This window comes from Desarmillaria tabescens (genome assembly GCF_030435595.1).
Source record: "Desarmillaria tabescens strain CCBAS 213 chromosome Unknown EV420scaffold_1, whole genome shotgun sequence".
Taxonomy (NCBI): domain Eukaryota; kingdom Fungi; phylum Basidiomycota; class Agaricomycetes; order Agaricales; family Physalacriaceae; genus Desarmillaria; species Desarmillaria tabescens.
The window spans coordinates 626,685-641,232 of record NW_026848300.1 but is presented as its reverse complement, the minus strand read 5'-3'; the positions used below and the strand labels follow the sequence as shown (position 1 = coordinate 641,232).

General features: G+C 48.7%; 6 protein-coding genes across 6 annotated transcripts; 2 read left to right on the top strand and 4 right to left on the bottom strand.

Moving 5' to 3' along the window:
• Positions 1-1,959: 1,959 nt before the first annotated feature.
• On the top strand, positions 1,960-3,616 carry EV420DRAFT_15892 (uncharacterized protein). The gene is made up of 6 exons (XM_060474889.1): positions 1,960-1,970; positions 2,024-2,074; positions 2,138-2,327; positions 2,388-2,663; positions 2,721-3,091; positions 3,227-3,616. Exons 4-6 carry the CDS (start codon positions 2,395-2,397, stop codon positions 3,514-3,516), a joined length of 930 nt encoding a protein of 309 aa, XP_060339021.1. The 5' UTR covers positions 1,960-1,970; positions 2,024-2,074; positions 2,138-2,327; positions 2,388-2,394; the 3' UTR covers positions 3,517-3,616.
• Positions 3,617-4,294: 678 nt separating this feature from the next.
• On the top strand, positions 4,295-5,970 carry EV420DRAFT_1493156 (uncharacterized protein). Its single transcript, XM_060470765.1, has one exon. It carries the CDS (start codon positions 4,335-4,337, stop codon positions 5,838-5,840), a length of 1,506 nt encoding a protein of 501 aa, XP_060339020.1. The 5' UTR covers positions 4,295-4,334; the 3' UTR covers positions 5,841-5,970.
• A 924-nt stretch (positions 5,971-6,894) lies between these two features.
• Positions 6,895-8,522, bottom strand: EV420DRAFT_15662 (uncharacterized protein). The gene is made up of 2 exons (XM_060474054.1): positions 8,163-8,522; positions 6,895-8,106 (listed from the first exon to the last, which is right to left on the bottom strand). Exons 1-2 carry the CDS (start codon positions 8,288-8,290, stop codon positions 6,993-6,995), a joined length of 1,242 nt encoding a protein of 413 aa, XP_060339019.1. The 5' UTR covers positions 8,291-8,522; the 3' UTR covers positions 6,895-6,992.
• Positions 8,523-8,561: 39 nt separating this feature from the next.
• EV420DRAFT_15638 (uncharacterized protein) lies at positions 8,562-10,272 on the bottom strand. Its single transcript, XM_060473952.1, has 6 exons — positions 10,075-10,272; positions 9,830-10,026; positions 9,682-9,777; positions 9,483-9,633; positions 9,241-9,432; positions 8,562-9,186 (listed from the first exon to the last, which is right to left on the bottom strand). The coding sequence occupies exons 1-6, from the start codon at positions 10,109-10,111 to the stop codon at positions 8,834-8,836; spliced, it is 1,026 nt and encodes a 341-aa protein (XP_060339018.1). The 5' UTR covers positions 10,112-10,272; the 3' UTR covers positions 8,562-8,833.
• On the bottom strand, positions 10,273-11,921 carry EV420DRAFT_15637 (NAD-P-binding protein). The gene is made up of 9 exons (XM_060473949.1): positions 11,716-11,921; positions 11,442-11,668; positions 11,372-11,387; positions 11,291-11,322; positions 11,215-11,239; positions 11,074-11,164; positions 10,920-11,025; positions 10,758-10,868; positions 10,273-10,708 (listed from the first exon to the last, which is right to left on the bottom strand). The coding sequence occupies exons 1-9, from the start codon at positions 11,793-11,795 to the stop codon at positions 10,434-10,436; spliced, it is 963 nt and encodes a 320-aa protein (XP_060339017.1). The 5' UTR covers positions 11,796-11,921; the 3' UTR covers positions 10,273-10,433.
• A 798-nt stretch (positions 11,922-12,719) lies between these two features.
• EV420DRAFT_15554 (NAD(P)-binding protein) lies at positions 12,720-14,285 on the bottom strand. The gene is made up of 9 exons (XM_060473643.1): positions 14,044-14,285; positions 13,944-13,978; positions 13,723-13,889; positions 13,637-13,672; positions 13,507-13,580; positions 13,268-13,455; positions 13,139-13,214; positions 12,945-13,087; positions 12,720-12,888 (listed from the first exon to the last, which is right to left on the bottom strand). Exons 1-9 carry the CDS (start codon positions 14,144-14,146, stop codon positions 12,781-12,783), a joined length of 930 nt encoding a protein of 309 aa, XP_060339016.1. The 5' UTR covers positions 14,147-14,285; the 3' UTR covers positions 12,720-12,780.
• Between the last annotated feature and the right edge of the window lie 263 nt (positions 14,286-14,548).

Below are 14,548 nucleotides of genomic sequence, written 5' to 3'. Positions count from 1 at the left end.
AGACTGACAAATTCAAGCTCAGGGTCCGGACGTCCAAGGCCCAAGTAGCAAACAGCACGGGACAACGCAGAAACCTCGCCAGCTAAGCAACGCATGGTCTCAATAGCTCCAAGTTTTGCTCCGAGCAAGCATATGCACTAGCACGTCGCCTATCATCGCCGTCCTTGGCTTCAGCGCGGCGGGCGGGCAGGTTTACTTCCCGACGAAAAAGTAACGGAAATGGAAACGGAGCTCGACAATGTTAATGAGCCATGAAATGACCGGCCTTTCGCCGTAGAAAAGTAAAGCGTCAGATAAAATGTTTGTTTAGACGAGCTTGAGTTGTGATTTACGTAGCCGTTACAGAGAATGATAATGAGGCGAAAGACTTGGATGTGCCAGGTACCAAGTAGTGATGTATAGTGGACCAAGTGGGTAAAGTTGTAGAGCTGAGACAAGAGGTTTGAAAGGTAGAGGGAAAACAAGACAAGAAATCCTTGATCTCCTGGGTTTGCAGAGAGAGGGGGGAAACTTGGGATGAAGGGATGCTTAAAGCTCATGAAAGAGGACGGGCCTGAGAATTACATAGACCTGTAACCAATGGTCTTGAATGGGAGGCAAGCTCATGATCAATGTAAATCTGAGCTCAAATTGTAAAGGATCCTATTGATGTTGCTGACGAGCCAGAAATCAACGCGAATAAGGAAGAAGACTCTGACGATTCGGATTTTCACAAGGCGACTCGTCATTGTAATTTTCCGGCCAGAAAATTTGGTTGCGAACTCTTCGAAAAATACTTCTTGAATCGCAGACGAAGTTGCTGGGTGCTGGGGCATATCTATAAGACAACGGTCAAATGCTGGTTTGTCAGGGTAAACCATCGATTTGAGTCGAATGGCCAGATTCCAAGAGGCAACAGGGGCCGCAGCAAGTGGCTGATTGTGTTCTCAAGCAGTGTCTGCGATCCAGTGCTCCAAACGTGGCAATGGGGGTTTATCAAAAATGAAACTGTCATAGGAAAACGAGCACTTCAACATAGTTCTGCACGGAATTTCTGTTGGTGATGCTTCAGGCTGAATGTAGGGGACCAGACGATGTACTAAGGAAGCAACACGAGATGGATTTTTATCCAAGCGTTATCAAGTGGAAACGCAATGACGACCATGCTCAACTGACCAGATTTACGTCGAGAAACATTAATTCGCTATAAAAAAAGCCGAACGGCTTGATTCCATCTGCCTCGGAAACAGCCGTAAATCGGTAGTCTCAGTAGTGCTTACGGAAACAACTGACATCAACATTTAACCTTGATCGCATGTAATTCTTTTTCTCTCTCGCTCATCTCGCTACCTTCGTGGTCACTCCTACCGAATTTCTTGACCTGGGATACTTTTCTGACTGTCGAAACTCGCTGAAGAAATCTTGACCTGGTTTACCGTTTTTGAACACGTGCTGCTCAGGCTAAGTACTACGACCCGGACTGAAAAATGGTCTCTCAGTTAATTTACCTGAAGCGCTGCTTTGCTCTTGCTTTTCTCTATGTCTTCGTATGCTATTCTGTAGTCTGTAGAAGATCTTGATTGCATAATACTTATCTTGCCGGTGGCGATGTTGGAGTATTCCCAGCTGATGCCTTCTGCAAGTTGTACTGTCAGGATCCATTTAGACCGCTTCCCCACCAGGAACTGCGGGGCCCTCAGTGGTTACGTTCTCGAGATCTGTGACTTTACGTGTGTAAATTACTGCTCTGAGAATGTATGAGATGCATAGCTGGTTTCGAGGCGCCCGCTCCACTCTTTGAAGCTAGAAACCGCCTTATCTTTACATTCTTCGCATCGTCAGCACCGTTATTACCGTCTAGAAGGTTTGCTACACATTGTAGGCGCTTTTTTCCCACTCATAATGAATCTTTCATTGACTTCGCAAACTATGGTTAGATCATTGAAGCCATCCTCGGGGCTGAGAAGCTCTGGGGATGGACAAGGCGAGAGGTGAGCATAGCTGGTTTCGAGGTGCCCGTTCCACTCACTGAAGCTAGAAACAGCCCTATCTTTACATTCTTCGCATCGTCAGCACCGTTATTATCGTCTAGAAGGTTTGCTACACATTGTAGGCGCTTTTTTCCCACTCACAATGAAACTTCGCAAACTATGGTTAGATGATTGGGGGCATGCTTGGGACAGAGAAGCTCCGAGATGGACAAGGCAAGACGTAAGCCTGGATTGGTAGCTTGGTTCTTATTCTCGCTTGTTGTACGGTTAACGCTCTGGCTGAGGATATAAAGGCTGCTCAGACGTCCCAGATATGGCCAACCGTCATCTTCTGTTCACCTATCTGCCCTGAAGACAGTCAGTCATCTCTTAGAGTCACGGTGGAAAAGCCTACTAAGACTTGATCCCCACAGACAGAATCCAAATGTATATCCCACCCCAAGGCATCTACTTCAGACTACTTGGCCGTGTCAGTCAGTGCGTTCTGTTTGCGCGGAACGGGCCAGAGCCTTTAGTCTGGCAGTACAAAGGGCCGGAATACGAGGACCAGCTTTTCACGCTTATCCACGGCACGGGCTCGCATGCAGGGCTCTACGCTATCAAGAGCAAGTGTACCGGAAAGGTGCTCTTTTCACGCGGCTCCCCGCCGCCTAGAGTCGGACAAATCGAAGGAGACGGGGCTCACCCGGACAAGTACGTATTGCCATGCGTTCCCAACAACTGTACCTAACGCTGACCACGGCCTCACAGCTGGTTCGACCTCGAAGAGGGAAGCGGCAAGTACGCGGGGGGTTTCCGCATCCTGTGCTCTAGCACAGGCCTCGTTCTCTACTCGCGCACGAACGCAGAGCCTCTGTTCGGGAACCACCCCAAGGCAGACGTCGCTGCCGACCAGTACTTCAGTTTCATTTTTGAGGACATGATTGTCAAGAGTGTCGACTATAAACTGGAGCTCGGCAAGATCCTCAACGTGACTCCACACGTGCTGGCGAACCAGACGCTCAGAAACAACTCCGACCGCGAGCAGGAGATGGCGTTCGACTTTTCGGAGAATGTCACTCAGACTTCGCTGTTCGAGTACACCACTGGCTTCACGGTTTCGGTGGGGACTGAGTTCTCAGGTGGGTTCATGCTTTTCCTTTACGTCCGTTTGTCAGGACCAAATGGCTCCTCCATCGATGCCTATCTATCATGTTCCCATTCGTGTTGCACCATTATGAATGAATGTCCCCGTTCTAATGCACCTCTTTCCACAGTCGGAATCCCTTTGGTCGCCGAGGGAAAGATCAGTGTCTCGACGACCCTCAACAATGAATGGAGATTCGGCATCCAAAACACGTTCTCGAAGACCTACACTGCACATTTCCCTGTCAAGGCGGGGCCTCAACAGACTGTTCACGCAGTGTCGACTGTTCAGCAGGGCACGCTCGATGTGCCGTACACCATGCACCTCGCCTCGAAGAGTGCGGGAGTTAAAGTGGAGATGGAGGGTGTATGGCGCGGCGTTTCTACGTGGGAATTGCATCATGATATTAGCGTAGTTTGAACCTTAGTGTGGCTCTGGCGAAGACAGAGCGTACTGCAGCCTGAGGATGTTGATGTTGATGTGTTGCTGGATGCTTGGATATGATACATGTTGAAACAACTGGCGTGAGAAGGAAAGCAAGCCAACGACTACAGAAAAAGAGTCAAGACGTGGAATCTTCAATTTCTCACTTGGCAAATTTTCTGACATAAAGAGTATTAGACTTCAGGTTCCAATAGGCATGAAACAGTCATAGCAAGCCCAACAGTGTGTCTTTTTTATGGGATTGAGAAACGCAAAGATGTAGATGTCTTTTTTTTTTTGCTAATACGAGTCATCTAGGAAAATGTCTGAGGCCGACGGTTTATGTAAGGGAGAATTTCCACCCGACAGCTTCGTCAGGCTGAAATCGATGAAGTCAGAAGTGGGGAAGCCTCAAGAACATAAACTTATCTTTGAGGCATCGGTGCGTTATCATTACTATGCCTGGAGAAATCTCGAGTCAAGTTAAAATCGCTGTTCGCTGAAGTGTGACAGAGTAGAAGTTTTCTGTATGTGGTGAGGGTAAGTCACGCAGCACAGAGAATATAGACCGTCTTGAGGAGGCAAGCTCACGATCAAGACAACCGATTACAGGTCTACCGAAAACATGTCAAACTTGTGTAGCATAGGCATTGGGGGCTATTGGGGGAGATTGGGGGGGGGTAAGAAAGGTGCCGAGACGGCGGGCTGCGGAGCTTTAATGTATGAGTGCCGACACCTTGCCGCTCGCAGCGCTGCTTCTTCTCCACCACCACCATCCTCCTTTATAGAAGCCAACAACGAAAGCAGTCTCCAAGATGGCTACTGTGACATTGAAAAGAAAACGTTCATTGGAATCTGATGATGCTCTTGCACAGAACTGTCCTAGCAAACGCGACAGACTTTCCTGTGAATCTCAGTCGCGGTGGCACTCTCCTCCACCTCCACCGTGTGTGACTACTTTACCCGACCTTCCAAACGAGCTTCTACTTAAAATCCTTGCCGAGTTGCCCGACACCGTCGAAATTATCTTTGCTCTGGCTACTACGTGCCGCCGACTTAATGAATTTGCCATGACTTATCATTTTAAGCGAGTCTCCTATGAACTTTTCGATGGCACTCGTCGGCCCTTCGCCTCTTTCCAGATGCTTCGCGTGTCGTTCATTTATACACCATCTCTGTCGGTCATCCGCTGCAAGTTCTCCAATAACTTTTACAAGGAGATGAGGGAGGTCAAGCGATCTCTCGCCCCTCTCAAACGTATGGGCTTGTTTCCGGGCAAGTTCTCCGTTTCCTGTGAGAACATGCATTGGCCAAAGTTGCCCACAAAGCAGCACGTTGCTTTCTTCCACGATCTCAGCAAACTCAAGTGCAAGACGATGAACACGCACTCTTCGCCGATCTCTGCATTTGTGAGGCCGGGCGGGAACATAACGTTCGACCCTCCCGTTCTCACCAAACTCTTAAATGTTACCTTATCTAAGCGTCCGGAACAATACATTGTTTGGATGCTGAACTCTATCAAAGAGTCGCCCGTCAAGACGTTGAATCTAAACTCCCTTTCCGACGACGTCCTTCTGAAAATCAACGAGTTTTCTCTTAGCAAACTTCGAAATGTGACGGTCTTGAACTGCACATTCAGTTTCGCAGCCTTTTCGGTGTTCCTCGAACGCCACCCACACATTGCAACTCTTCACCTGCGAACATGGAACCCGATATCAAAAATTGGGGGGAAGAGGGAACCTAGGGGATCAGACCACCCAAAGATGTCGTTGGAACCTGCGACTCGCATGTCATTGACATGCATCAGTGGTACAGCAACGACCCTTCACGCACTACTTTCCAATCCGGAGGTATTCCCCGTTCTTCAATCAGTTACCGTCACTGGTGAAGATGCCTCAGGAACCCAAGAAGCGCTAGTTTTGATATCGCATATACCTTCAGTCGGCCGTCTTAGTGTTACTCTCAAACGCTTGAATGCTGCCGAATGGCTGCGATTCAAATTTCCTCGCTGGAGAGGATGGGACGCGAAGAGGGCAGAACCCTTGCTCACAAAGATCACCGACTTTTCGATTACCTTCATTACTGTAGATGTCATCGAAGCCGTCGAAGTTCCCGCTGCTGTGGGTTTATTCCCAAACTTGAAACGGTTTCGCACATTGTCGTCGAACTATTCGGAGGAAGCCATACTTGGTTTTGTTAGAAGGATGAAATGTGTCTGTCCGGGTTTGGATACTGTGACTCTGAATTCGTCTGATTTCTCTACGGATCTAAAGTGGTTGCGGCAGAAGGAGATGAAACTGAAGGAAAAGAAAGGAAAGTGAAGCACATGGCGCTTGATGATATCAATCCTTGAGTGTTACTTTATGTTCTACGTACCTGTTCTCTTACAATGACTGGTTACAGAGTACACGACTCAGAGCTTGGATCAAATAAAAATTTTCTTTAGCTGGGGTTTGATTAGAGATAGTCGTAACGTCATGCCTGTCAGACCCTGCCATGAGCGTGAGTTGATGACGATAGGCGAACTCTTTCGGGCAGGGCAGGGCAACTCCGAGTCTTTCTTACGGCCATCGTCACGTCAACTTTTCTTGCTACTTCTCTTTCTTGCTTCCTCCAACATCTCTGGTTTCTCTTTCTCTATCTCCCACGTCAGCGTTGTCTACCATTCTTCGCCGATATATTCGCACTCGTACGATCCACCACCCTTCGGTAATTCACAGAACAGGCGAACTCTCATTCTCATGGCTATCGTCACGTCAGTTTCTTCCAGAACCCCTTCCGCTCCTTCCACTAAGTACTTCTTGGATCAGCTCTGCTATTTTGACCACCCATTTTGACCACAATCTCGACAGCTCACTGACCAGTTGATGATCTCTGAGCAGTAAATTCTACCAGTCAATTTCAGTCTCATATCCTCTCAACATGGCATCACTTCACTGCTATTTCGTTGTAAGCTATCGTACTACAGGCCAAAGAGAGATAGAACTCGGTTCTGCTAGGCCATCCTTAACCACTGTTGACGGAGACTTGATGATTGACCATTGCACCAGCAGGCTCGTAGGCTACGTGTAAATCTTGACGGCGCCTCGAGGAAGCTGTAAAAGTGTCTTGATGTGACAAAAAATCGATTTGATGTCGCAGAGAATCACTAGGCTCTGATTCGTCGGGAGAAGCATGGCCCTGCTGATGATACTCACTGGTTCGAGGTTGCTGTTAACGACAACGTTACCGGAATCCCCTTTGAAGGCGAAAGCAGATCGATTAAAGGATTCCACCATGTATTGGTGTTCCACCCAGCACCGTGATATTTCTGTGTCTGTTGTCGGCTTTACGGATGAAGGATCTGTGTTGTGGTATCCAAGTTCGTATGCTGTCGTACCGATATATCGTCCCTCCAACTGGTCTGTATTGTTCCGAAACGTGAACAAAGTTTCGTTGGCCTTTGAGATAGCGATTGTCGGCTGTAGGTGTTGTCATTGGTGCCCCACAGTGTTGGTAGCAAGGTCGGTTGTCAGTTCAACCAGACTCCAGTCCATATTCATGGCATATCGAGGTGATGTATGCTGTGAGGCACTAGAGGGCGTAGAACACGTCGGCGTAGGGCGTACTTGTTCTGAGGATGCGTGTTTTGAAGAAAGTCGGCAAGACGCCCGAGCGTACGTACCTGGATTATCAACCACGGTGGTGTTCTCTGCGACAACCACCTCTCCTATACAGTACTCTGTATCCCCACATGGATTTGAAAGAATCGCCTCATGAACGGCAAGAGCATCTTGTAAAGGGAAAATAGTTCTCTCCCTTTGCGTTGCTTCCCGGACCAGGACACGCTGACGCTTCGATTCGTCACCTCTGGCTGCACGTAACCCATTCAAGATGCCACGGTCGATTTGGAGTCCTTGATCTCGAAGTATACGCTTTGTTGTGTCCCGGTGCTTGGCTACAATGTGATGATTATAAAGGTGCCGGGAACGCCTCTGGGTCGAGATGGGAACAGCTCGCTCTGAAGGTATATTGTATCCACAAGTCAGTGCATAAAGGGGGGTTTGTAGGGGGTTTCCGTTTGCCTGTTCGTGGTCCGCGCTGTTGGGAGGAATTGACAAAACTAGCCCTATGCTGGAACGATGGACACGGCTCTGTTCGGCAGCAGTCTGCGACAATGGTAAATCATATATCGCTCGTCCCGGTACGACGTCTGCCCCAACCCAGGGCATCGGAGAAAGGGCATCGTCCGCACTGGAATACGATGATCTAGCCCCTGGCGCGAGTTCAGATGTCATCGCCCTCTGGACAACATATACATGGTGACCAATGCCATGCGGCAAATCAGGGGGGCCAGCGTGGAGAAGAGGTTGAAGGGAGTCGACCAAGATGACGACGACTCCTGGGTTATTGATGGCGGAGATTTTATGTTGTACCGTTAGACCGACGATGAATACAGACCGTTCGAGTGTCTGTGCACCTAAGAGAAAGGGGCTGAGATGTTCGACAATTCTCCTGCTGCCTTCGTCCAATAACTCGGCGCAGGCTTCGTCAACTGCCGGTCCGTAGATGAACGTAATTTCTTTTTTTGAGGCCTGGATATTCCAACTACCATGTGGAAAACTATGGTCAACTTTTGGCTAAATGTTGCACCTTGCACGTACCCAAGCTTGATGGCGAGTGCCTGTTGAGATTCCTCCTGGTTCAATTCTTCCTCGGCTGCTACCGCTGGCGCAATGCTGGCACTACCATCGCTTAGGCATCGTCCGGGGAGTGGGAGCTCTAGTGTCATGGAGTTGATGTTGGTGGTAGGAAAGACGGCGGTGAGTCAAATATGATCCTCGATCATCTAGAAGTTCAAGTTGATCCACAATTTATTGACTATCCAGTAAGACTTCACCGCTTGAAAACATCGAAGTTAAGAGCATGGTTGGGAACAATCAGCGAGTCCGCAAGACACCAGAGTTGTTCTAATGGCAGGAAAATAGAACCTCGTGCCCTGCTAGAGAGGGAGAAGACTGTCGAACTGAACCGAGACGTAATCGAAGGTAGAAACGGAGTGTGGATCATGAGCAAGAGACGCATATGGCCGAACCTGCAGGCAGGCGATGGAAGGTACAGGGAACTAAAAGGAGGATGACCTCTCGAAGATGCACAATCCAATGAAAACTGTAATCCGGCACAAGCTTGAGACATTCGCATCTTAGATCCCCCACTGAAAAAAGGGAATACCGCTTAGAAGAACACTGTATGAACAATGAGACAAAGTCCACACGAACAGAAGCTGGAGTTCGCTGTAGACAGTGAGTTGAATACAAATACACATTTCAGAATTCTAATCCTTCTTCAGTTGACGGTCAATTTCATACTCGACGAAGTCCAACATATCCTTTGTCCCCTTGGTTGGTTTCCATCCTAGGGCTTTGCCTCTGCTTTTCTTAAAGTCCACTCGTGAGTTGGTGCCCAAAGAATATTGTAAAGGTTCCGCTTCAGTCTTGCTGAAAGGTGTGGGCTCAGGGGATCCGATGCCTCGGCGAGCGAGACCCGCAGACACGGCCTTGGAGAGATCGTACAGCTGATGCTCGTCACTGACAGTAAAGTAAATGCCAGACCGACCATGCTGGAAGTCAGGAGGCGGAGAAGAGGGCGAGAGGGCAAAATCGAAGATAATCAAGTACAGATCGGCCACTGTAGTCATGACGGTTAACAGGCGTAAGAAGGAAAGGAAACGACATGACATACTTTCGTTCACATCAACATTGGGCCAAATGTTCTTGCCTTCACCGAGCACACCCCCTTGCTTCCTAGCAATGCTAGCTTCAACGAGTTGGCGGATTTGGGCAACGAGCGAGCGTTGAAGACCATGCTTGTGTAAGACACCATTGGGTACTCCGTAGATGGTTGGTGGCAGAACGATGTATGACTTTACATAACCTGTATAATGATCAGAAGGATAAAGGATGTTAACCGACAGGCCGACAAACCTTCCTTGTCCGCAGCGAGAACAGCGAGGTCGACATTCCGGTGAGGCTGGGTTGGGGGAAGAGCTTCATAGAGAGAGACATCAATGTCTGAATAGACGACATCGGTGCCGTGCAGCCCTTGCGCGTTGTCGGCGAGTTCACCAGTTCCAGACTATCCGCGATATCAGTATCGTGAAGGTGCACAACAAGTTGGGCTCACGGTATGGATGAGGATGGGGGCTTTCCCTGTCTTTTCGTAGCGATCTTTTGCACCTTGTAGAATTGCCTGGGCAGCAGGAAGGTCGTCGCAGTCTGCCTGTGAGCCTGTAAGGTTCTTCGAACATCTCTAGAGCAGTTGGACTACGTACAGTGGCGAAGATAACGTCTGCCGCCGCTGCTTGTGCCCTCAACAGCCCGAAATCGGAGTCGCTTCCCGAGACAGTTTTCAATCCCAAGGCCTCGTATCCAGCGGGAGATCTGGTAGGACGAAGAAGAATTGTGATGTCGAAATTCTTTGAGTCTTTGTGTTCGATAAGACGCGACAGAACGGTGCCCCCAATGTAACCTGGACTGCGTCAGTCTCCTCATGCTAAGAAATTGAATGACAACGCACCTGTTCCTCCAGTAAAGAATATGCTGACTTTCGACATATCGAATGCGAAGAATGAAATTACTGAACACCCGGATTTTCACATCTTTATATTACTGGCGTCATCTGAGCTTCGATGCCATTCGATGCTCAGTCATCAAGTTGCTCAGTCAGCGTCGTCGATGATGCCATTAACATAATGGGTCATGATGTTGCAATAGGCGTTGCCGTCGTCGAGAACCATGATGTGGTAGAGAAGAAAGCCAATCGCAGCCTGATCAGCTACGTCCATCATCCTCGCAGCAATTATTCATCCTTGCAATTGCTAATATTGATCCTGTTGTGGTCGTCTGCAATTAAACACAGTGTATGTATATGCTGCTCTATGCATAGTCGTATTGCTTAAGGACAGCGTCCGTCGTCGCCAGCAAATCCTTCGCCAAGTCCTCTCTCTGTGCATGTTCGCTCGCCTCCTCTATCACTCCAAACGGAACGAGATACGTTCCAGCATATTTTCTGCGATCTTCAGCGATAGCCCTTGAGGCTGCTGCCCATGCGGGCGTGTACCCTCCATCGAATGGGCTGATGAAGAATAGCGAAAAGACCCAGTTTATAATCGTTCCAAACATCAGAGACTTGAAGAGCTTAACATTTCCCTCTGAAAGCCGTCAGATAGAGTAGCTAACGATGAGAAGGAAATGGCGTACCGGACATGACATTTCCTGGGTGGACCGTCATCGCAAGGATGGGAATGTTGGCACGGTCAAACGACCGCTGAAGCTCTTTTGTCCACAGAACATTTGCCAGCTTCGTATATGCTATCAACGCATTGGCTATTATATCAGGCTTGTAGGCAATCCACGACGCACCGTACAGATTCGTCTTGGGTTTCCATGTATCGGCAAAGTCAGAGTTGAAGGCCTCCAGACTGTCATATCGAGGATTTGGTACCCATCGGTGGGCGACGGAAGATACCTGGATTCAAGTTAGCTTATGCGAATTTCTTCAGTGATGCGTGCCGACGTTTACGATGCGCACGTCAGATCCAGGTTGACGTGCTGTGGATTCTAGCAGCGGTAGAAGGGTCTTTGTGAACAAGTACGGACTCATGTGGCTGAATGAAGAACCGTAAGAACCTCCAGTATTACAGACAGAGAAACCCACTTGATAACCATGCTATCTGACAGACCTGTTCACGACAAGTTGGACACGATAATTGCTTCAAGATCAAGCGACGCACCATCTGCAGTTTGAGCATACGGACCCAAAATTCTACGACTCTGATTAGTTCCACAGTTCACAGACGTCAGCGCTAGCATACTTTGCTGCATTATTGACTAGCGATAAGACAAGTTAAATAGAATTCCTTGACGTTGGATGTGGCAACACACCAAGAATATCAAGACGACTCTCCCTTTCCAAAAGCCACTTTGCAGACTCCTTCGCTTTTCTAGGATCACTCAAATCAAAGGGTAGCCATACGATCTTGCTGGTGTCAAGCCCTTCCGTCTTGAGGCGGGCAATAGCGCTATTGAACTTGTCTTCCGTCCTGGCTCCAAGGTATGTTCTAGCACCGCAATGGGCGATGTGGAAAAGGATGTATAAGCCGATTCCTGAGCTGAATCGTTGGTCAGCCAAGGAAAGCTGTTTTCAATGCGTACGCACTTTGCTCCAGTGACGACAGCTACTTTTCCGGTGAGGTCGAGGAGGGAGTTCTCATCTCCAATACGCGAAGATGAACCCATGATGTAGGAGACTTGGAGGTGGGATTGAAGGCTGATTATTACAATTAACAGGAAATAGTTATTTTCATCTTATCGGTCCGACGAATTCGCAACGTGTCTACACGTACCATGGATGCGTCACAGTACCTTTACCTGCCCCGAGTGTTTTCCTACATACGGAGACTTGATCGGAGGAATGTATCGTCGCAACTCCCACTTCGGGAAGAAAATCAAAAGTGTCCCTGAATACAAGGCGAACCGGACGCCATCGTAATCAGGGATCCGACAAGTACGACTCTAAGATTGTGGCACCGACAACGACTTTTTCAGCAGGCTGTGTCGAGTATAACCGTTCTCCTTCCTTGCTCGAAAAGCGAGAGATTTTCTTGGTCAAGGTGAGAACTGAAATTACCTCGATCCCCGCTGATAGGCCGCCTTTTTTTCTGTATGTAGCACGAATGTATGAACATACTGGAGTCCGGTACTCTTGCTGGCATGGTGTCTTTATCGTAATATATGACAAGAATGGCTGCGGCATTGAGGCTTGCGTTTGAACTCAAGAGTTTCGATGTTTTCTTGATTTCGTTCCATCTCTAGTATCGTCGAAGGCTAACAAATGAGGCGACAAGACTATTTTGCGTAGCGCACTGTTGCCAGGCTTGAAAAAGTCTGTTTCACGACGATGAACGCACAATGGTTGGGACAGTCCCCGAGCCTAACAGATTTGTTCCCGTTTCTATTGATCAGTGTCGATCAGATCTCATCGGGTCTGTCGAATTGAAGCCTGGTTCCGCGCTACCTACCTACCGCGGAACCAAAATCAAGAATGAGAATCAGCTGTACCCAGCTTCGTTTCTCCAAGCCCACTGCATCGTAAGACCGTAGTGTTGGCCGGACAGCTTATAACGCATGAATAATGCAATATGAACAAGGTCATGATGATTCTCGGAGGAGTAAATGAAGGAACGACGAATATGCTAACGTGGGAACTAAGATCTTAAGAGTCTCAGTAGTCCTTGCACTGTGTTTCCAACCATTCCCAGAGCTTCTTTCCAACCGCCGGGTCTGCCGTCTCTTTACGGGCTTTGCCTAGTCTGGCCCACGGAATCATGAACTGTACAAATGAACGGTCAACGCATTCTCGAACACCCAGGATAGGACAAGCCTTACTTCTCCGTTCAATTTTCCTGCCTCGGGCGAAGTCCCAGCCCATAGTTGAGTCAGGGCACCCATATGAGCTGGGAAGAGGAACATGTCTTGCATCTTGTTCGCAAAGGGGGAGAGATGGCGCTGTAGATCCGTCCGGATGCTGCCTGTTGAACGGTGAATTTAGATAGCTGGCAATCGGTGACGCTATAGCTTACCCGGATTGAGAGAGTGGGAAATTATGTTCTGCTCTCCGTACCGTCTAGCCAACTCAACGGCGAAGACGACATTAGCCTAAGCTCTGATGGTCAGCTTCTGTAGTTTTGCGTGATTAATGTGCAACTCACGTGCTTGCTCTGGACATATAGATCGCCAGAAGCCTTCTTGCTGCGTGCAGGACCGTCGACCCAGATGTTGAAGTCAAGCGTACCCATATAATTAGCCGATGACGACGTTGTGATCACTCGTGCTTTCTCGGAAGGCGTGGCGGCAGCAAGAAGCGCGGGTAAGAGGAGCTGAGTGAAATAGAAATGTCCTGCATCAAGTGTTGAGCTTGGGGGATTAATGAGCATGTCAAGGGACGTACCGATGACATTCGTGCCAAACTGGAGATCATACCCTTGTTTGGTGAGCATATCCATTGGTGCCAACATAACGCCACTAGAGAGGTGCTGGGTTAGCCTGCTGTGTGTGTGACAAAAGGGCGATGAACGCACGCATTGTTGAACAATATACGAAGCTTCTTTTCCTTTCTACGAGAAAGAGTAAATATGATTGCCCAACAGTAGAAGGATTGACATACGAAAGAAATTCTTCTGCCGCACGACGAACGCTGACCAGATCTGCGAGATCCAGGGATAGAAATATGGCTTCAGCCCCCGTCTCCTCCTTAAGTTTCACGATGGCTTCCTTGGCCTTTTCCTCACTTCGTGCAGCCAGATAGACCTTTGCACCATGCGACAGTAGCGCCTATCGGCGAATAGCTAAGGTGCTGTTCTACCAGAAAGGACGAAAGCCACGCACCTTTACCGTTTCCCTCCCACATCCGGTATTACCGCCTATTGGAAAGGATATGTTAGTTTGAAATGCTCTGTCTATAGCAGAAAGGGCAGAAAGGCTTCACCTGTGACAATAACTACTTTCCCCGTTAAATCCGGAATATCGTCCACGGACCACTTAGGTTTGGGGGGGAACATTTGAGAGATTAGAGACCATGCGTTGCCCATAGCTGAATTCCGAGTCTGAGTCGTCGATGGTGGTGATGGTCAGTATGCAAAGGCGCCAAGCCACATTCTCCCTTCTTGACCACATACGGCAACGTTCACACTGATGGTTTGGATCAAGGGGGACGGACGTGTGATATGTTCAGCCGGCGGCTAGTTCGGTGCGTCGTCGAACCGGCCCAGCTCAGATCGACAAAGCGTTAATCTTTCCTAGGCAGCGTCATCCCCGTCGAAACCGAAAACGTTGTCCGCCCTGGATGGAACAAGGGCTCTGCAAGTTTATCATTCAACTCTGGTCCAGGAAACAGGAATTGAGGATCTCCTGCTGGTGTGTCTGCTCCGGATAGCCTTAGTGGTTGCAGCTGTTTAGATCAGATCGAATCGCAAGGCTCCGAATTTCATACG